The following is a 21393-nucleotide window of genomic DNA, read 5'->3' as shown; positions in this document are numbered from 1 at the left end:
GTGCATACAGAGATTGCTCTGGAAAGAACGGATCACTTGTGCTTGTTTTTGGAGATGTCACATTTTAATCCCTGGGTCCTCTTGGGAACAGGTCCCCTCCAGCCCTGTCAGCAGATCCACCTATGTCCTAGAGAGGGCCTGGAGGCTTAAACACACACATACTCTCTACGATCACTCCCACCCTATCCCGCACTCACGGGACTGCTCTCCTGCATAGCTCCTCTCTGGAATGGGCCATGGAGCTACAGAAAGGTGGGGGGCAGGGGGAAGAGAGAGATACACGTGCAGGCTTTTCAGTCTGTACCAATGAACCAATCATCTATCCACCAGTCCACACTGATGATAAAGATCTCTGTTCTTTCTGTGCTCATGCTGAATAATGTCTCTGCACCAGCATGTCTTTCCTAGTGAGAGATGACTCTAATCTCCGTTCTCTCAGAACTAATGTACCACCTTTTTATTAGAAAGCAGCACTAAAGCTGAGGGTTTGAATACAAGTATGAGGGTTCTTTTGTGTGCCTTACAGTTGTAATGCTATTTAAAGAAAAAAAAAGATCTACTATTTAAGATATTTATTTGGAGAGTTATGTTGCGCTCTAAGGACAAAGACTTAGTGGCGGTACTGTATTAATATGTTTTCATCTCATGGCATATTATAAGTTATTGAATAGATTTTGTTGTAGTATCTTTAACATACTCAACCAAAAATGTTGACATAGGACTTATTTAAGATGCAATTCTGTATGTGCACTGTACAATTCTTTTTTTTTTTTTTTTTTTTTTTTTTTTTTTTTTTTTTTCTCCTTTGAGTTTTGATTTTGAATTTTAGGGCATCACATTAAATATTGGCTAGTTTAAAGCCTATTTTACAATATTTATTTAAATTAAATATTGGCTAGGTTAATGCCTATTGTACAATGTTTATTTAAATTAAATATTGGCTAGATTAATGTCTATTGTACAATGTTTGTTTAAATGCAGGCCTGTTTGCAGGAAAGCTCTCTTGTCATCTAGGACTGTCAAAATTTAAAGAAAAAATAGGCAAACACTAAGGACCCTGCTGCATCATATACTAGAATGTATAGTACTTGTCAAGGTTGAATAGCTGTGCTTCAGCTGCTTTTAATATACATCAAATGGGCTATTTTACACTGTTGGGAATTTTTATACTTGAACTATTTCTTACAAGGGAAAGTCCGATAAAGAATAACCGGAAAAAACCCCAAAAACTTTTAAAGATTTTCATTGTCACTGGATATGGGCATGAAAGGTGTTATTTACTATTTAACGTAAATAAAGGGCCTATTGGTAAAACCTATTTAAACCTTATTTCAAATTTTCAATACCATTTACTCCAAATGCAAATAAAAGCAAATAAAAAGGTTCTGTATTTCAACCTGATCCACTGTGTTTTTGCTGTGGTCTTTATACATACAATTAAAACATTTCAAATATATTTTTTCACAAAATGATAATTTATTTTATGGGTCACTGATTTGATTCTTTCATCTTATCTGAAGATATTTATTTTGGAGATGGATTAAAGTGAACTTATTTCTTCACAAAATTGTAGAATGGCTTTCTGTCCACTTTTTGGAAAATACCTCTGAGTATATAGCATGACCCCTGAAAACCTGATATTGCTTATAGATATATAGTTTTCATATTGTCTACTTTGGCCTTTCCATCTTTTGGAACAAATTTCAAAGCACAGTAATAAGGATGCTAATTTTGAATTAATGTGGCTCATAACTGCCTTGCCTATTTTGAATAAGCTCCCTCTTCAGGTTAGCAAGGGATTTGAGCATACTTTGAATTCTGATGAACTGTATAAGTCTTAAGGTGTATTGTCAGCTTTTGAAATTGTTTATGATTGTCTATTGTCTGTGAAAATTAAATGACTGAACCATGGTTTAACTCAGCAGGGATTATGCAGCTGGTCCGGCAAAAGTACTTAAGTCTAACATTAAAAACCATCCCTTCATGCCCAGTTTTTATTGTTGTCAGTGGTAGCTCAGTGGTTAAGGTACTTGATTTGTAATCAGAAGGTTGCTGGTTCAAGCCCCAGCACCGCCACTGTTGGGCCCTTGAGCAAGGCCCTTAACCCTCAATTGCTCAAGTTGTACTCACTCATAATTGTAAGTCGCTTTGGATAAAAGTGTCAGGTAAATGTAAATTGTCTTCCACTATTACTTCCACTTGTTACTATGTAACAAGCACAAATGGTTCATTTGGGCTGGAGTATCACAGAGCTGTTCCACTGCTATGACAAACAATGAAAAGCAGTCAGTATTTCTATGTTGGGCAACAGCTATGTTCATATGACCAGTGGAGATGTGATGAAAGTGGCTGATGGACCACAAACAAAAGACGCAGCACAGCTTTGTCTCCTCTCTGCCTGCTAAGCTCGAACACAGAGCTTCATTCATGACCTTGTTCACTCTTCTTTGAGAGCTCAGGGATAAAACTGAATTTCTATGGATGGATGCTACCCAGTTCTAGAAGGATTTAATGTAATGTGTTGTTCTGTTTTAAATTGAAGGTTGGTTACTTTGCCTTTCAAAAAGGGAAAATCTATTTGACCTCTTTCATTGGACAACTCTCTTGATCACCTTCTGCATCAATACATAATGTAAGGTAATGTTTTCTACCAACAACATTTATTCTGCTGTCAGGCCCACTATGTTGACCCTGTTATTGGAGATTCACAGCTACTAAGGAAAAACCATGCTGGAGAAGTGACCATTGATTACCTATGAAGTTCACGCAAGAAATTAGCCATGAGGTATAAGTCTTTTCTCATGTGTGCTTAAACATGATTCATTTTAACACCTATGCACCTCCCAACAGGGTATCATAAAATAGAGGCCTATCAGAGCTGTTTTAATAATTCACGGCCTCTCTAATCAATAAGAAATATGTGCTGCTCCTTGTGCCACCACTTTTTGTCACATTCTATTTCTGTTCACCATGTAACCTAACACATGGCCATAACTGTAGCACTGTTACACAGCAGAGACGGAGTCTTTCTGCCTTATGTCACCATGTACACATTCTTGAAGTCATAGAGTAATGAAACAAGATTGCTGGAAAAAGATGGTACTCAACAAATTCTTGTTTTTTTTTTTGTTTTTTTCATCCTTCATGTTTACTTAGAATTCAGCTACAGGATTGAACAGTTAGAATGCCAAAGACGAATTCCAAATGTGAATAACCATTAAATAGATTACTCCATTTGGCTTTTTACTGAAAATAATGTTATGTTTGTACGTTTATTTGTACACATTGTACATATCTATATGTATATTTTATGTGTTTGCGAACGTATCAGTAATTAAGGAGACTAATTTGTGTAAGAAATTGTGAATCATTTAACATATTTGCCGTGCACAACAGTCCAGAGTCCCAGTCCGAAAAAGTAATCTGCCTTTTCGAAGAAAAACATCCGAGCATTTTCATCGACGTTTTCTCGTATTCACTATGTTGCTTTATTTGGAAGTCCCGGAAGAGCGTGGACCGCTGCTCAATTGGGGGACAGGGAGGTTGAGAGCAGAAACGCAAGCAAGGACCCGGCTTGAATAGGAGCTTCAGAAACAGCTTATTTAAAGGAAAACGTGAAGATAAAAGGCGCACTTCAGTCGAAGGTAAAGTTATTACATCAATTTACTTTATAATAAGTATTTAAAAATAAACAACATTTTGCTCTGACTGGACAGGAGAGTCGAGACGCGAGAGATTCGTTTGAGCTGAAGGAGGCGGGAGGCACGCGCGAGCTTGGTGCATTGGAAACGTGCGTTTATTGTCTTTCGAGACGTTCACGTTGGCCGTTTTGACAGTAATATAACCAACAACAAAGGTTTGAACAACAATAATATTTGTGTTCAATAGCCTTTTGTTGTTAGAGGTTACCTTGCCTTTTCCCTAACTAAAGGAGCTGCCATTTGCGTTTTCGTTTAAGAGGTGTGTCAAGGCTTTTTATCAGATAGGTTACTAGCTAGTGTCCGGTGCTAATTTTTTGGGGTGAATTTCACGGCCTAAATGTTACCACGTTATTTTTTCTTAGTAATTAATATTGTTTACACGTTTTTTTATACATATTTTGGATGTATGCCAAAAGTATGTCTCAGAAACACATTGTTCAGATGGTAATCAGGGTACAGTCGATAAGGTGCCTCTCTGTCCTAGGAACTTAAAACTGTGTAGTGTGAAGGTCTTTGATGCTTTATTTTGCTTTGTGTGGGTGTCTGTGGAGTATAGTGTACTTGACAGGCCTTAAAACAGGCCTTACTTTCGTCAAATGTTTCAAAGTGTGTCTCTGCACTCAAAACGTTCACATAATCATTTTAAATGGCATTTTAACGCAGGTGTTTTGTTACCCTAATAAAACATGTAACTGATTTCTTCTTTTTTCCGTTTAATATGTAAAATGACTTTTGATAATTAGCCCAAGAAGTGATACAAAAACATCACAAATTCATCTCAGTGAATTCATTAAAAACTTGCACTGAAAGCTGACAGAATGAAAGAAAAATGCAAATATGTCAGACTGATGGAACCATGCTGAGCTTTTCATACAGTCTTCATATGCCCTTTTTGTATGTATTCCTAAATGATGAATTGGCAGCAAGAAGCAAGACATTAGACTCACTGACTACTGGGACAGGCATTATATGAAAACAAATCCATTGTGTTCCATGCATGCAGTTTTCTAGTGTCATAGCTTTAGGACAGCTTAGCTCATGATGAGTCTCAGCTCTAGAGTTTACTCAGCTTAGATCACGCAATGAGTGGTGCATCCATCACTGTCTGGGGTTACAATGCTTTGGGCCTCATGCTCTGGACTTGTGGGACTGAGGTGCTGAGGGGTCCTGCTACCGCTGAAATAACCACTGAGGCCTAAGTCAGGCATTTGCCATGTCAGGGAGAATTCTCCAGAGAGATTACACGATGACGTGTGTATTTCCACACAAGGCCACTTTTAATTACTGCTGACAAATCTCAGAGAGAGAGAGAGGGAAAGGGTGCAAGCGAAAGAGGCTGTTAGAAAGCTGCATTTTTAAGAACACATGTAGCAGATAAAGTAGAAACTCTAACGTGAGCTATGTATATTTTTTATATTTTATACAGAGAATGTGAAAGCTGGTTACCTGTTGGACTTTAGGTGAAGGTCTCTGTATTTACTTATGCCATATAGCTGAGCTGGAGACTGTGTTGTCACTGGCGGTGGCCAAGAAGAACTCACAGGGTGCTATTCCTCATCCTTTACTGGACCAGAGATGCTGGATATTGTTCATGGATGGGTTTCAGTTCATTCTTGCTTCCTTGTCTATTACAGATTCATTGCATTGGTGATTTAGGATGGAATTGCAAAATCTGTGTTTTCAAACTTGACCCACAATTAGCCATTGGCTAGTTTAATAGCAAATCAAATTACTTCTAATATAATCATGTATTTGATTTGATTGAAATAGACAAGATTGCCCAGAGAGACAACAGATAAGAAGTTAGGGCAGTGACAATCTCACCGCTGTCCCAGTGTCATGTGAGATTTTAATCAAACAGATGGTTTGGCAGATGAGGTCATCTTCACTTACTTGCTCCAGATTGGGTGACTAGATTCCATTTCTTTCCTAACCAAAAGAGATCAGGGTAATGTACTGTAGGGTTACACAATATGGAAAATTGTGGAAATGCAGTATATTAAAACACTTGGTGAACATTTTATGTTAATTGAACCATTTGTACATTTTCATATTCTGTAACTTCAGTAATAGAAAAGCAAATATTTCAATTATATATATATATATATATATATATATATATAGAGAGAGAGAGAGAGAGAGAGAGAGAGAGAGAGAGAGAGTGCAGTCAATGTTGTTTCTTTCAAGAAAGAAACATACCTCTCTCTTTGTCATTTGTGGGGGTAAGCATTTATACTGGTGCTTTTCTCTTTTAATTTTCCAATTTTTCAGTATATCCAGCTGCACTTTTTAGTGGACCTTTTCTTGGTCTTAAATACTGATTTGGTAGCTGGAGTCATTTACAAAGTAAAAAAAAAAAGTATGAGTTAAACAAAAAGGCTTCAAATTAGATCAAAGTGCCATACAGGGTAGCACATAGTAAGTGCTGTTCTGTAGTTTGTATCCTATCAAGCTCATGTGGTATCCCCTTTTTTATTTGTAATTGAATTTTGTAGTAGATGGGCACTGAAGGTGAAGGTGTGAAGGTGTGACAATAGGGAAGGCTGCCAGTGAGCGCTTTCCACTTGTAGACTCTGTGTGTGTATACATGTGCGTGTTTATTTTATCAAAATGTATTTATTCAAATGTTCACTAGTAGCATGTATAGTGGGGCAGTGAAAATTAAACTTGTGTGTGCATATTTGTGTATGATGTTGGAAAGATTAAAAATGTAAAGGCACATCAAAATATATTTAAAAACCTATGTAATGTATCCCTTTTAAGTAATGTTAGTTAATAGGACTAAATTTACCTTTATGGCATTTAGTTGACACTTTTTTATCTAAAGCATCTTACGATTATGATTGAATACAACTTGAGCAATTTGGGGCTTTGCTCAGGGGTATAACAGTGGCAACGGTGGGGATTGAACTGGCAACCTTCTGATTACAGGTTGAGTACCTTAGCCATGTGCCTGGCTGTGTTTTTGTTAACATGCACATTAGACACCACATAATTTCGGACAGCTTCGCATGTTTGCTTATTTTCTTAATATTTTATCATTGTTATTAGGTTTTTGAATAGTTTTATTTAGAGTTTAAATGGTTAAGAGTTAAGGTTGGCATTATGAACATAGTTGGAGAAAGTATGTTTCTGTGAAGAGTAATAAATAACTTCTTCAATTCCACCTTTTTTCAGTCTTCACTTATGCAGGCTTCACTCATGGAAGCACTAGTTGAGCGACTGGAACAGGCTGTGATTCGCCTTGAGGTGGTTTCAGCCAATCTTCAAGGCAGCTCTGGGAATATGACCAATGGTGACATCAATGGACTCAACGGTATCATAATGGCTCAGCGGACTTGGATCTACCACACTGTTTCTGTTTTCTCTGTTCACTGCAAATCATGCAGTATTTAAAAATGTTACATTTGATGACATTGAAGATTTTATGCACTCATGCTAATATGATTTATTATGAGGCATTCTATGCCTATGCCTATGAAAAACAAACATTGTCTTACAAACAGCATTTAGTAATATTTAATTGTTTAGTGAACAAATTATGATTATAAAACAACCACTAACTTTGTCCCTTTCTTACAAACAGAATCATTTTGAGAAAAAAAAAACATCCAGCTAATGCCTAATGCCTAATGCTGCTGTATCACTTTGTAAAACCTATGACCTGGATGGCTTTGTTGTGGTATTTTCCTTCACTGTAATAAGTGTTGTCTTCAATCTCAAGGTGTGTCCCAGTGTATGGAAGCATTTGACCATTTACTGAGAGGCCCTGTGTGTGAATACATGAAGAACAGCCGGACTATTGGAGGCGATGTGGCAAAGCATGTATGTATAGTACCTTGTGTGTAGGTATATGTATGTGAGAGAGAGAGAATTTTCTCCCCAGCATAAATACATACTAAATGTACTACTTCACAAAAAAACATACTGCCAAGAAATCAAAAACATATATTATCTCTTAATTTATTCATTTCATTTTATTTGTTATCATTTATTTATATTATAAAATTTATTTTAATTTTACTAATTCATATGAAGGTTTCAATTTATGTTAAAAGTCCGAAACAATTACATGTTAAATGTACACTGTAATGGACATCCCCTGAGGTAAGTCTTACCTCAAAACTTTAAGTTCTTTTGAATGCAAGGGATCTCTAGAATAAACCCCATAATTAATCACATGAAACATAGTGACAGCACTCCTGCATAATCACTAACAGTTTCTTCGCACATTTACTGGTAGATCATGACCTCAGAACACACCATTGGAGTAATTTGTCATATGACAACAGGAAAGGGAAATCAAGTTGCTGGCTGTTGGTAGCTCTGTTTTGAATTGAAGTTGGGTAAAAGAGTTGTCACACTTTTGAGGGGCACTCAGTGGACACTTAAAGTCTCTACCAGTTGTTTGTTATTGGTCGTTTATTGGCAAAGCAAGGTAAGGTAAGTTTATTTGTATAGTCCTTTTCATACACAGCGGCAATTCAAAGTGCTTCACATCAATTATGGAAGTATAATATAGCTTAGTACATCCAAAGCTCTATTATCTCAGAAAGGTCTAAAAATTCAACATTACAAATACAATTTGTTAAAAGAAAGTTAAAACAGACTAAAGTTAATCTAAAAAAATAAAATGAAAGATTAAAGAAGATAAAACAGTGAATAAAGGAAACATTTCCTCATTGGTCTAAGTACAAATGAAAAGGACTGAGATACTGACTGTTTGTGGATGCTTTGGCACTATGGAGGAAGATGGGTACATATGGACAATAGGCATTAGAAACTGCCATATTTGTATTATTGAAAATGAAATGTCTATATATGTTAATATATGTTAAAATACTTGGAAAATACTTGTATTATTAATCTAGTACCCCATTGTATTTCTCTTTTTTCTGTATCTGTTCACCTACTTCTAACATAAACATTTAACTGCAGTCTAATCTCATGTGTTTTTGCCTGATATTGCATTTACATTTACATGTAATGTAAATGCAATGATATTCTCACTATTTTATTTGTTTATTGTTCTTTTTCTGTAATTAGACAATTTATTTGATCTCTTTCAAGTAAGGACCAGTACCATGTTTTTTTTCCTCATACATGTATTTTTAAAGTTTTAAAAGCCAATAAGGTTTCAGTTTTCAGTTTTCAGTTCTTACCTGGAGGTTGTTTAGAAACTCGTCTTTTCAATGTGGAAGTGTGGGAATTGCTAGACACTGGTGCCTTTGCTGTGAAAGGCAACTACCGTAACTTCCTCATCACTGCTGAGGGGTGGGAGAATCGCTTTACCCCATATAGTCTGCTCCTTTTATGGTAAAACAGGCCTCTCGTCTCCACTGATCTGTGGCAGGAGTTTTTTTTTCCAAAATGCAGGGTATGCCTCCCTTGGACCTGACCCAGAGTGAGAGTGTTTGTGTGTGTTTTAGTGTGTGTGTGTGTGTGTGTGTGTGTGTGTGTGTGTGTGTGTGTGTGTGTGTGTGTGTGTGTGTGTGTGTGTGTGTGGTGCAGAACTAAGACTTGTCACCTTGCTTAATATATAATACATAACCCTACAGATGTACCTCTAAGGAGAGGTTTTTGAATATACACAGAAAGGTGTTTATTGTGTTATTATAATTGCAATAATTTATTTACTGGAAAGCCAGATAATATAATGCATAGTTTTGATTTACAGGTTTGTGTTTGGTTTAGCACACCTCTGCCAAATTCTGCCTTACGGATGATACTATACCATTAATTTGTAGATCTACCTCCACCAGGACTTGTGGCTGTGTTTAGGTATTTGAATATGATGTTTGTTTGGGTTTGCTTGCAATCAACAGGCAGAGATGGTACAAAACGCCTTGCAGGTGCAGCGGACCTTCCTCAAAATGGCAAGCGCACACCAGGAGCCCGCACAGGTAAAGTTTAAGAGTACCTATCTGTGTGGGTTTCACCACACTCACTTAAATTAAACATAGTTTGGCAAATAATCAAATTTGCTTAGTTTATCAGCAAGGATGTATTTGGTATCCACAATGTTTGAGGCAAATCATGTAAGGATTTTCGCAGCAGATCATCTTGTTTAATGTTTAAATTTGTTTATCTAGAACTATGTGAGAATTGTATTGGTGGCTTTAAAAGTCCTTGTCTCACTGTCTTTTGAACCTAATGGTCAGTTAAGATCTTTTGAGATAACTGGTCACAGTAAATGAGAAGCTATCTTGCACACTTATTTCCAATCAAAACTTTGGTGCCTTGTTGGTCCTGCACATTACTGAATATGGTTGACCTCTAAGATATTGATTATTAATGATGTGTTCCTGTATATTATAGAACATGGTTTTCTGTGTACTGACACTAAAGGCAAAGGTGTCCATAGAAAAATTCAGGAGGTTTGCCTTGGTTTGCAGCTCTTCCTCTTCTCAGCGTAGTTCTGAGATTATTTGGCCACGCAATGCTGGGCTCTAAGTGGATATGGAGATAACCTCCACTGTTAAAAAAAACCCAAAACACCACTACAACTCATTGCAAGTGGTTCATGCAGCGACCTCAGGATGAGGTCTGGAGTCCAGCCTGATGTTGTTCCATTGGATATGGCTTGTCTTTCCTGTTTCCCAAACAGGAAGTGATTAACCCCGAGCATGCAGGAATTAAGTTATCTAATAAACAAACAGGGCTGTTGAGGTGTGCTCCAGGGCAGAGCAGCAGTTTTCTGAAATGGAGAAAATATTTCTCAGCAAGTTAGTGTTAAATTAGAATTTATTTAGTTTCATTAAAAGCCCCAGCCTACTAAGCCCACCCAGAACCTTAAATTATATGGCCCTCCACAACAAACAAACCCAAAGCTAATGTTCAGTAGATGACTATATACAAATATATTCAAAAGATTAGCAAAGGAACCATTGTATATATAACGCCATTTTTCAAATGTAAATGTTCAGTATAAGTGACTGACAATAAAGCTGTTGAATCTTGAGTCTTGAACCATTGACAGCTGGGAGGTAAATCCTTGAAAGTACACATTATAACAAGAGTTAGTCACACTTAATACAAACTGTTAAATAATTTTAAAATGTTACACACACCACTCACTAAGTGAGCTGCAGAGGGCATACACATAGGCCTGCTATAAGCTTTGTACTTAAATTTGTGCTGAATTCTTGTAAAGTTGCTGTGTCATAAGAAAGAGTCAGTGCCACAATTGTTGACACTGAATGTTATATGAGAGCTTGGGTCAATTCTTCAAAAGGATTCCCACAAATCAGAATGGAAAAATACTTCTAATGGCTGAATTAGATACAGCCAGAAAAGACCAGTGGCTCTTTCGAGTAGCGCATTTTGAAGCCCTAGAGGACTCAGTTGTACCCTCTTGAAACCCTGCACAAATGCATGTGCTTGTGCACACCCCCCCCCCCCCCACACACACACACATGCACACACGCACACACCCACCCCTACCCCTTATTCATATGTATGTTTATAGTACATCTTCACCCACACAAACTTTTGTGTTCAGAGCATGAACAATAATATTAGTAAGCTGTAAATGTTGGGCTTCTCTTTCTCTCTCTCTCTCTCCCTCTCTCTCTTTCTCTCTCTCTGGCTGTCTTGGTGTTTGTATGTGGGGCTGAGGTTGCATTCTGTGGCTTTTTATGGTCATGTTCTATATTTGAGTTGCTGTGTGCCTGTGGCCTTGGTCAAATGACAAGTCTGTTGGTAGACGCTGAGGAGAGTTTGTGTGGCCTGCGGTGTAGAGAACACAGCTGTTACTCTCTGTAATTCCCTCAGGCTTCCTAATAGAACTGATGCAACTTTAACCAGAATCCCCTGTCAAAGAGTCCAGTCTTAGGTTGACATTAAGGTCATCTTAATTTAGTGACTGTTAGTGACTGTAGAAATCATAGATTTTTGGAGATTCTTTAACAATGGTGCATTTATTCTTGCTCAAAGTTACTTACAGAATATGTGAGCAGACTAAAGAAAAAAGGGGGTTTTAATGGACAAAGAGTATTAAGGTCAGTTAATCACATTAACTGTGGAGCAGATGCAGTCACACACATGTGAAACACCAAAGTAATCTCCTGTTACTTACGCCTTGAAAATCTGAATTTCTTGCCTTGTTCATTCATGGTCTACAAAAGGAAAGCTTAACTTCTGCTCTAGCATCATTCACAGCCCAGAGATAGGCAGTCTATTTCTGTCTTTCTCCCCTAACCTGAGAGTGATATGGGAGGGGAAGTCCAAACTGATGCAGGAGCAGGTACAAACTGGTTACTCAGTCAGGAATTATTGCAACTGGTGAGATCTTTTCTAAGGATATGTTGGTTTGTTAAGGCTCCACGTGTATTAAGGTTCTTGTGTGCGTGTTATGATGTATTCTGGGCAGTGCCGATCTGAAATGACTTTATTTGCATTCTTCGTTATTTACACTTGGGGCAATCTCCATGTGGAACATGAAAAGACCTGTTCATAAAGACCTTTATTTGAACATATGAAAACACATGTCAGAGAGAAAAAAAAAGTTATCGCTATCTCAGGCACACATACGCATGTGAAGTAAGTAATTTATTTGGTCTGTTGCACACCCCTGACTTGTTTATTCATGCTAGATTCATATTGCAACATATTCAGTTACACCTGTGCATAAATGTTCAGACTGATACTCTCTTTGGCTTTCATAGGAAATGATTAAGTAGATGTAATAACTGACTAGTGATCATGTTGCTTATATTTGTCTAACTTGGGTAGGTCCAGCTAATAGGACTTAAAATGAGGACAGTATTTTTAGCATAGTTTTTACCCTAGTTTATCCTTACACTAAGTTTGGAATATAAAATCCAATGAATAAATCCACTGAATATGTAACATTTGATTTTAAAAATGGTGTACATACAGGTCCAATGCAAGTGTCAGAAAGAACACTGTTGTTTCAGAAAGGAAACAGTGTGTTCCCTTCCTCCCTGTTACACTAAGGTAAACTCTAAACACTGGGAGCACAAAGGGCCTTACAAGGCTTGTGGGATCTCCCTGTCTGAGCCTGGTATGCTGGACAGGAGGGAGGTGGGGTCCTCTGGATGATTCCCTGGAACAAACGTGGTCCCTGGATGCTCATTCAAGACCAAATGGCCCTTTCCTTCATGCAGTTCAATAGTACATACACTGCATTGTGTTTGATACAGCAAATTGTTTTTAGAATACTGTTTGCAGTATACTATTATAGAAATTGCATACATGATTTTTTAGGGTTAGGTTTTAGCAGCAGAAACTGTATAGAGACAATCCTAACCAAAACTAATCTTGCATATCAGTGATACCTTTGACCTTTGATAGTTCTGGTTATCTGTGTGACCTCTCATCAGACAGAGCTGGCAGACCTTCTCAGACCCATTTCAGAGCATATTGAGGAGATCCAGAACTTTAGAGAGAAGAACCGTAGCAGCCATCTGTTTAACCACCTGTCTGCCGTCAGTGAGAGCATTCCTGCACTAGGCTGGGTGGCAGTGGTGAGTTTGGGCAGGGCCCGTGTGCTTAAAACTGTGCTTGTTCATACACAATTCCTCAAATTATGCTTCTAAAAACTCCAAAATCCTGAAGATAAGCCATCTGCTCAGTAGCAGTGCAGCTGTCTAATCAAATGATACATTGTCTCCAAAACTATTCTACCTTCATTCAGAATTAACCTTTGACTTCTAAATACTGTGCATGTATTCACACATACTTGATACAGCTACTGAAACTCTTTGGAAATGGCTTAATATTAAAACCAGGTTCATCTGTGAACCTTATCACAGACACCTGTTGTTGGTAGGCCTTTCAAGAGTATTTGAATATTTATTTTTTATAGTGGCCGTGAACACAAAACCTTTATTATATACTGAAATATGTTTCAAGGGAAAGCTGGTTATGGATGCTGGATAAATTGGGTATATTAGTCAAATCAACTGGATACTGGGACTGTTATTAATAAATATATGACTTGATCTTTTTTACATTAAAAATAGATGGCAAAAAGCAAATTTCCCTGAATTTTGTTGACACAATGACTGTGTACATTAGGGTTGCAGCTAAAGATTATTTTAGTAATAAATTTTTCTGCCATCAATTAATTGGATAAAAAATACTTGTGTGTGTGTATATATAGTAAATATACAAAAGAGAAGGTCTCTTAAAATTAACAACTAATTGATTTTTTTTATGACTAATATAAACATTTTTATAGCTTAATTGGCATACTATAATATCTGTCAAAGCTGAACCCAATTTAGTGCATTTACATTCTGGGTTTTTAAAAAAAAATTCTGAAGTGCAAAAACAAATATATAAATAAAAAATTAATTTCTCATTACTTTAAAAGGTATCCATGACACTTTTCAAGTATCAAAAAGTGTGTGGAACATTAGTTTTTCAACAGGAGAGTCATTAAACATTTTTTGACCAAGTTGGTGTAGCAATGCTAAGTGGTCACAAAAAAATGGTAGATGGCACACTGGTTATAAGAATGGCAAACACAAAACAGTTTGGTTTACATCCATGAAAAATATAAACCAGGTAAAACTAAGTAATTTTCCATTTGCTACTTACTTTACCTTTTAAGTGCGCTCACTGGGCCTCAACATTTGTGTGAAAGCAGAAACGGTTTTTGAAGAGTAGCTAGATTTCTCAGAACAGTGTTTATTAGTTCCCCAGTGTGCAAAATGTGATTCCCTAATATAAAAGTATATTTGTTCATTCATTTATTTAATTAATTCATTTGAAATACAATAGTCACTTACTCCAGTCCATTTACTATAATGCCTACTGCATAGATCCAAAAGTGTTAAATTCAATGTCTCGGCCAATAAACATGATGAAAAATTGCTTTGGTACAATTCAACAATCTTACTTAGCTAATGAACTATCTACTCTGCCAGCTAACCTTCCATAAAATAGCAGCAGCATGACCGCCCAAGTCCTGCAATGCATGAGCACCCCGCTGTGTGATCCTCTCCTGTGCATGCAGACATCATTCTCTGAAGTCTTCACTAGAACCCTCTTAACCTAACTGCTATGAAGATACTGGATTCTGGGAGCTTCGAGCCTTTATGTCGCTTTCTAAGGATTTAAGAAACTACGCAAAAATAAAAAATTCTTTGACTTTGGTGAAACTTCTGACTTATTTGATAAAATTGCAGTTATGATCCTTTCCATGGCTACAGTTTTAGAAAGGGTAATGGGCAATTACTTTTTTTTAAAAATCTGATGATTAATCAAATGAACTCTTTTCCTTATAAGGCTTATATTTACTTAAAGACCCCCACCCCACCTCCACCACGACGAGGTTCATACTATCAGTTCGAAGGCGATGATGATCAATATTTAGATTAGGCATATTTTTCAAATAATACACTGACTTGTCATAATGTTTGTAGACTCCTATTCTGAGTATTTTATTTCAGCTAATCCTCTTGAATGATTTACTGTGTATGTGTGTCCTGGACTTTGTCAAGTACATGTGTAGCAGTGCTCCTCTCCAATACTCTATCCTTTCCCTTGAAGATGTTGTCACACCCACTCAAAACCTCTTAGGCACTCATAATGTTGGTTTACATTAACCCGCATGTAAGATGTAAAGGTTTTACACTTAACCTTAATATTTATGCTTGCTTGTGTCTGGGACTGGGACAGATATTATCGATCTTTAAGTACATATCTGATTATCTCAGTTTGCGCTAGCTTTTTTCAACAATTGAAGCCTGCAACAATGATGTCATTCCCTGTCATCATTCCCTTTTTGTCTCTTTCTCTTGTTTAAGAGTCAGAAACCAGGGCCCTATGTGAAGGAGCTGAATGATGCTGCCATGTTCTACACCAACAGAGTTCTGAAAGACTACAAAGACATGTGAAGACACACCAGCAATGTGGTTCATTCAAAAGCAACATTAGCTACAAATATTACCTCACATATTTATTTACCCCAATAAAAACATACAGTAAAAAAAAAAACAACCAAACAAAAAGTCTTTCTAGTTATTTTGCAGATGGAATATATGTGTGTCCCTTGGTGTAGTGACCCATGCCATGCAGAGTGGGTGCATTCCTACCTGAGTATCTGGACAGAACTGCAGGCCTTTATAAAACAGCATCACACCACTGGACTGGTCTGGAGCAAGACTGTGAGTAAGCCATACACTCTCACACTCACCTACAGTGTTCTCATACAGACATTTGCCCATTTTGATAATGGTGATTGAATAGAGAATGCTGTCTCTTGCCTTTTTCCATCAGATGGAGTTAACACAGTAAATGCTTAAAATAAAATCTATAACTGGCATAGGAATGATAGTGATTGGCATCATATCTTTACTTTGTAGTGTGGTATCATAATCTTTTTACTTTGTGGTGTTTCAAATGAAGATCAGTGGACAACCTAGAAATGCATGAAAGAGTCATTCAGTGGCTAGCTCAGAGAGCACTGAGCCGTGACAGAAATCTGCTTATAGGTATCTCTCCAAAAAGCTGCCCTGGGTATTAATTTCTCTGCCTTATTCTCTTTCAACTCTGTTTTTCTTAACTATTTGCAGATAAAAGACCCATAAGATGGGTCTGCTTTAGTAGTTCATTAGGTAAATTCATTAACTCATGATAAGCCTAAAAAACAGATTCAGGCAGATCAGACCACTTTTATGGTAACCAACCTCTGCCAGTTAGGTTTTATACAGAAGCCATATTAGACTTTGTCTTGTCAGTAGCACTCCCTGATGAGATGTGAAGGATGTGTGTGTGTGTGTGTGTGTGTGTGTGTGTAAGAGGCAGACAGAAACCTGAGAGCTCTCTGTGGCTGTGTGTCAGCTGTCCCTCTTGCTGCGAAGGGTTAGAGTGTGAGGGAGTGTGTGCCATAGACAGGTGGCTCTCAGGGTCCCTTTGAAAAAAAAAGGGTCTTACCAAAGAAATACCCCCAACAAAAGCCTAGTGTGTTCAGATCACCCACCTGCTCACACACACAGTGTGTAATATAAACTCTCCTCTCATATATTCAACACTTACCCTCCATGATGATATCCCAATCTATTGTATATCTTCACACCATGTTTTGTTAACACAAACTTCTAAAACCCTGTTCTATACGTCCACCATGTTGTGTATTTCTCATTAAGGATTTAAACACTGCATCTTGTCACCTTACAACTGCTCTTTTTGTATTAACCTTTTGGGGTCATAGGCTAAGGGTCTACTTCTGAACCCATGCTGAACCTAGACTTTAGCAAAGTGTCTGGAGTGACAGGAGGGTGTGAGTTTGTTTATGTTGGAAAAGAAAAGCCGTGTGTATGTAGCAGTTGTTGTGGTCTAAACGTTAAAGAGAGGATTGTGTGCAACTGTCAATGGCAGCTGTGCTGACACATGAAAAAAGTGTGAGTGTGCCTACTTAACATGGTAACAAACTGCCCCACATTCCAGCCTGTTCCAGGCTTAGTGGTTCAATGGCTATCAGTACAAAAGCTGTGTAACCTCTGTGAGCCTGTTCAGCTTATATAACATAATATAATGGGCAAAAAAATCTGAAAAAATATAGATCAATTTTGAGTAACTTTTTGACAAATAATGGAAATTCTAATGTCTGTTGGTATAAATGTTATCAGTGTTATCAGTCAAATAGAACAATGCTGTTACATACTTAATTACTTCTCTAAAGAAAAAAATCAGTAATATAAACACAACAAAATACCTCTTGCTCTGTACTGTACTTTAAATAGAGCTAGAGGATATATGAAATTGTGTGCCTACTTTTCATTCAATTCTAGATAACTTTATTGCGAATCAAATATTTTCAATTAATGTTTGTTAAAAGAAATGATTTTTCAAGATTGGCTGCAACTTTTTCAAAGGTTAGGGTGATGATAGGGGAATAGAGATATAGTATATACCAAGTATATACATTTAAGTAAGGATTGTAGCATTACATGGTGTAAAGTCTCACGCTTGTTAATATGATTCAAAGCGCTGCCTAATACTCCTCCTACTGGTGAGTTAGTGTACTGCAGTTTTGCCATCAGTTTTGCGTCTGATGCTTATACCTTAGTGTTTTAGACTGAGCCCACTTTCTGTTGTCCAACTGAACTGTGATCACTCATGAAAGAACAATGAAAAACAAAAACTCCATCAGTCTCCATCAGTTTTCCCCATTAGGTGATTCCACTGTTGTGAACAGGGTCCTATAGCACCTCCATCGCTGTTCACGGCTCCATCTGCTGGTCCATGCCCTCCTCCTCCGCCTCCACCTGTATTCCCAGATGAGCAGACCAAGGGAGACAACAGTGTTGCTCAGCGCTCAGCTCTGTTCGCTCAGCTCAACCAGGGGGAGGCAGTCACTAAAGGTAGGCAGGAAAGCAGTGTGTTATCTGTAATGTTTACACAACAATGTGGTCAACGTTGTTTATATGTACAAGGCATTTCTGTTCTACATTTTAAGTAATTGAGCCAAATATATGATTCAATATTTAAATGGACTGGTTATTTATCTTATGATGCTTTATGAAATGGCTCAAGCTAAGTGATTAACAATGCCATTGTCAGTCTAAGGTACTTGGAATGATTTGTACATTCTACATACAAGTCATTGTTGTTTATGTAAATGTCATGCATCTAAATGTTCTACAACAAAATTGTCATTTAAAGTACTTGAAATTCTTACTGTTCAGCTTATACTTCTCAACTCATTCCCTTCTGAACCCATGGCAGGGTGAAGGAAATGGATGGTTATAAGCCTGAACCCAAACACTTAAAGGACAGATAACAGTACAAAATAACTTTTAATTGAACTGATTCATTTTTTTAAGGATTAAAGCATGTGTCTGATGAGCAGAAGACCCATAAAAACCCTGCTCTCCGCTCTCAGGGTGGGGTACACCACACCTCTACATCAAAAGACAAAGTTCCTGGCTCCACACCCACACCAGTCAAAAAGCATTCTCCTATTCTGGAACTGGAAGGGAAGAAGTGGAGGGTGGTGAGTTTACCTCTTCATCCTCTTCATTTACCTCTCTTCACTTAGACTGTTCGACTCTTAGTGCTAGTTGACATCAACATGTTGGAGAGCTGGATGAGATTAGGAAAGCCGAAAACAAATAGATTGTAATAAAGTCACTAGATACAAACACTGTACAATTAGTAAATTAGTTAAGAATGTATTGTCAGAATAATAGTTCTACAGGATTTCAAAATCCAGTGATTATTCCAAACATCCTTGTGTTAAGGGAGGGTCCTAAATTTAGGAAATTGTTGCGTGTGTGTGTGTGTGTGTGTGTGTGTGTGTGTGTGTGTGTGTGTGTGTGTGTTTGCGCGTGTATGTCCTTCAGGAACATCAGGAACAGGCTCACACTCTGCTGATAGAAGAAACAGAGCTCAGACAGGTGGTATACGTGTTCAGTTGCACCAACTCCACACTTCAGATCAAAGGCAAAGTCAACTCCATTATAGTGGGTGAGTGAAGTTGTTATTGATCAGTTACGTTCACATTGATCGGTGCGTTGCTTATTATCCTCTGACAGATGCTTCACATTGTTGTTCTTTTGAGTGTTAAATCTTTCTTTGTGTCCAGATAACTGCAAGAAGCTTGGGCTTGTGTTTCATAATGTGGTTGGTATCCTCGAAGTCATCAACTCCAGAGACATTCAGCTTCAGGTCAGGATAGATCAGGCTAGCCACAAACATTCTAGATGATGCTGTAAGCCTCAGCAAACCTTAACCTCACAGTAAAGATCTATAATATGGTGCACACACACCTATGTGGTAAGACCATTAAGAACAGAAATTATCTAATTGTCATTCTCTTAGGTTCTGGGGAAGGTGCCCACCATTTCAATTAATAAGACAGAGGGCTGCCATGTCTACCTTAGTAAGGAGTCTCTGGACTGTGAGATTGTCAGTGCCAAGAGTTCTGAAATGAACATCCTGGTCCCTCAAGGAGATGATGAATATGTGAGTAAACTCACATTAATGTGCATCTATATGTGTGAAATATATACACTGTTCTAAAAGAGTAAGGTCCTACTGGAATATCTCAATGCAATGTTATGAAACACCTGGCACCAACCAAATTATTATTTCTAATTTGTTGACATTAGCAAATTGTAATAGCAGTATTTCATGCTCTGTATCAACAGAAAGAGTTTCCAGTTCCGGAGCAGTTTAAGACAGTTTGGGATGGGTCCAAGCTAGTGACGGAGCCCACAGAGATTGCTGGTTGATCGACAGTGTCATAACACTCCACATCATCTCTGTCAGTAGTGTCAGCCACACTCCAAACACTGAATCAAATAACTCACTCAACGAGGATACAACACTGAAAATCCTTTTCAGTGGAGTTTAACTAAGGTTAAATTTAACTACTCTGGGTTTATGGAAGTGATCCATATTATTATACATATTCAGACAATACCTAAAAGACAGGCAGACACTTACATTAAGATAGTTGTGTAGTTTAGACGACTAATGTTAACTTGTAATCAAATTTTTTACATGCATCAGTGTTTTTCTGAAGTTATCTAATTGGATTTAGGTTCTTAGATAGGATTAAATCTTTTTATCTGTATAGTTAATTATGGCTATCTACACTAAAAGTCAACATTCTTTCAGATAAGTTTAGAATGAAAAAAAAACCCAACAACCCTAGTAATAAGAAGAAATACTAATACCACTTTTAACAGTAATTGTGAATGTGAATACCATTAAATATTGTCTGTATATGGACTTTAATTTAATTGAACTAATTTGTAATTCACACAATATTTATATTGGAGAAAAAAGTGAGAACTCTGAGGTTGAAGAAGGTTCATAATCATGTGCACAATTTAGTCACTCTGCAGTTAACCTGATGATGACTTCTGTATTGCGAGGAGTCTATCTTGCTGTGTGAGAGAATTTTAGAAATTCAGTATTCCTAGGAGTTACGAATACATTACATTAAAGCATGACATTTATTGTGAACATTAAGAGTCCCTAGTTGACATTATTATAACAGAGCCCAATGAACTTGAAACAAAGTCCCACACCAGTCTGTAAAAGGATACAGTTCCTCATAGATAATCTTTGTTATTGCATAATTTAAAGACTCATGTCAACATTTGAGAACTCCTGTAGCAGGGGAAATGCCATCTTAAATTTAATGGATTGTATTTGACCATCATTTGTCTAATACCTTATTTTGATGACATCATTGGTACTTTAAACAATCATGTAATAGTTTGAAACATTAATTACTGAAGTGTAGAAAGTTTCTGCCCAGGTTTCAAATACAAATGTACATACCCTAAATGTACTTACTCATAAATCTGTTATAGACAAGAACACTAACTGCAGTTCAGAAACATGAATTAAGCCTAAATATTTTTAACATATTTTATTAACCTCTCTGTTAACAGCTTACATACAGCTTAACAACTAGTATTTCACAGGAAGAAAGTATATTTTACACTAGTCGTACAAGTAAAGTACTTCACTACATGTAAAGACTTCACTGCTTTGCTGCTGCACTTCTTTTGGGGCAATGCATTTGCCCATTTCAGCTTTTTATGAAATTGTCACTGATGAATTAGATAATTTCAGTAGTTATTAAATCACATAATTCTGGCTCAAAAACAGCAAATACCTTGAAGACATTGTTGTGTATATGGACATTGCTTGCATTAAATAATTTAAATTAACAGGTCATTTTAATGTGTTTCTTTATGAA

The 21393-nt window shown here is 37.1% G+C and overlaps 2 protein-coding genes across 4 annotated transcripts in view; both read left to right on the top strand.

Moving 5' to 3' along the window:
- rbm24a (RNA binding motif protein 24a) overlaps positions 1-1401 on the top strand; it is a 9204-nt gene extending 7803 nt beyond the window's left edge. For both annotated transcript variants that reach the window (XM_027025448.3, XM_035529113.2), the window contains exon 4: positions 1-1401. This exon is cut by the window's left edge and continues 1416 nt beyond it. The gene's annotated coding sequence lies outside the window, so the exon portion shown is untranslated.
- Positions 1402-3489: 2088 nt separating this feature from the next.
- cap2 (cyclase associated actin cytoskeleton regulatory protein 2) lies at positions 3490-21364 on the top strand. Of its 2 annotated transcripts, XM_027025455.3 has the most exons (13): positions 3490-3644; positions 6879-7017; positions 7426-7526; positions 9527-9604; positions 13046-13189; positions 15479-15564; positions 15733-15838; positions 17872-18037; positions 18500-18669; positions 19019-19142; positions 19261-19343; positions 19497-19640; positions 19826-21364. In XM_027025455.3, the coding sequence occupies exons 2-13, from the start codon at positions 6888-6890 to the stop codon at positions 19907-19909; spliced, it is 1416 nt and encodes a 471-aa protein (XP_026881256.2). In that variant the 5' UTR covers positions 3490-3644; positions 6879-6887; the 3' UTR covers positions 19910-21364. The 2 variants fall into 2 exon arrangements, with proteins under 2 accessions (XP_026881256.2, XP_081556151.1); XM_081700025.1 differs by lacking the exon at positions 13046-13189 and having other exon boundaries at positions 3500-3644.
- The last annotated feature ends 29 nt before the right edge of the window (positions 21365-21393 follow it).

The sequence above is a fragment of the Electrophorus electricus genome, chromosome 2, assembly GCF_041902795.1.
Source record: "Electrophorus electricus isolate QZ-2024a chromosome 2, ASM4190279v1, whole genome shotgun sequence".
Classification (NCBI taxonomy): domain Eukaryota; kingdom Metazoa; phylum Chordata; class Actinopteri; order Gymnotiformes; family Gymnotidae; genus Electrophorus; species Electrophorus electricus.
This window is presented reverse-complemented; position numbering and strand designations above follow the sequence as displayed.

Coding starts and splice junctions, on each gene's coding strand:
- cap2 (XM_027025455.3), top strand. CDS start 6,888: ATGCAGGCTTCACTCATGGAAGCACTAGTTGAGCGACTGGAACAGGCT. Junction 15,565..15,732: donor CTGAAAGACTACAAAGACAT/GTGAAGACACAC, acceptor CCCTTGGTGTAG/TGACCCATGCCATGCAGAGT. Junction 19,344..19,496: donor CCAGAGACATTCAGCTTCAG/GTCAGGATAGAT, acceptor TCATTCTCTTAG/GTTCTGGGGAAGGTGCCCAC.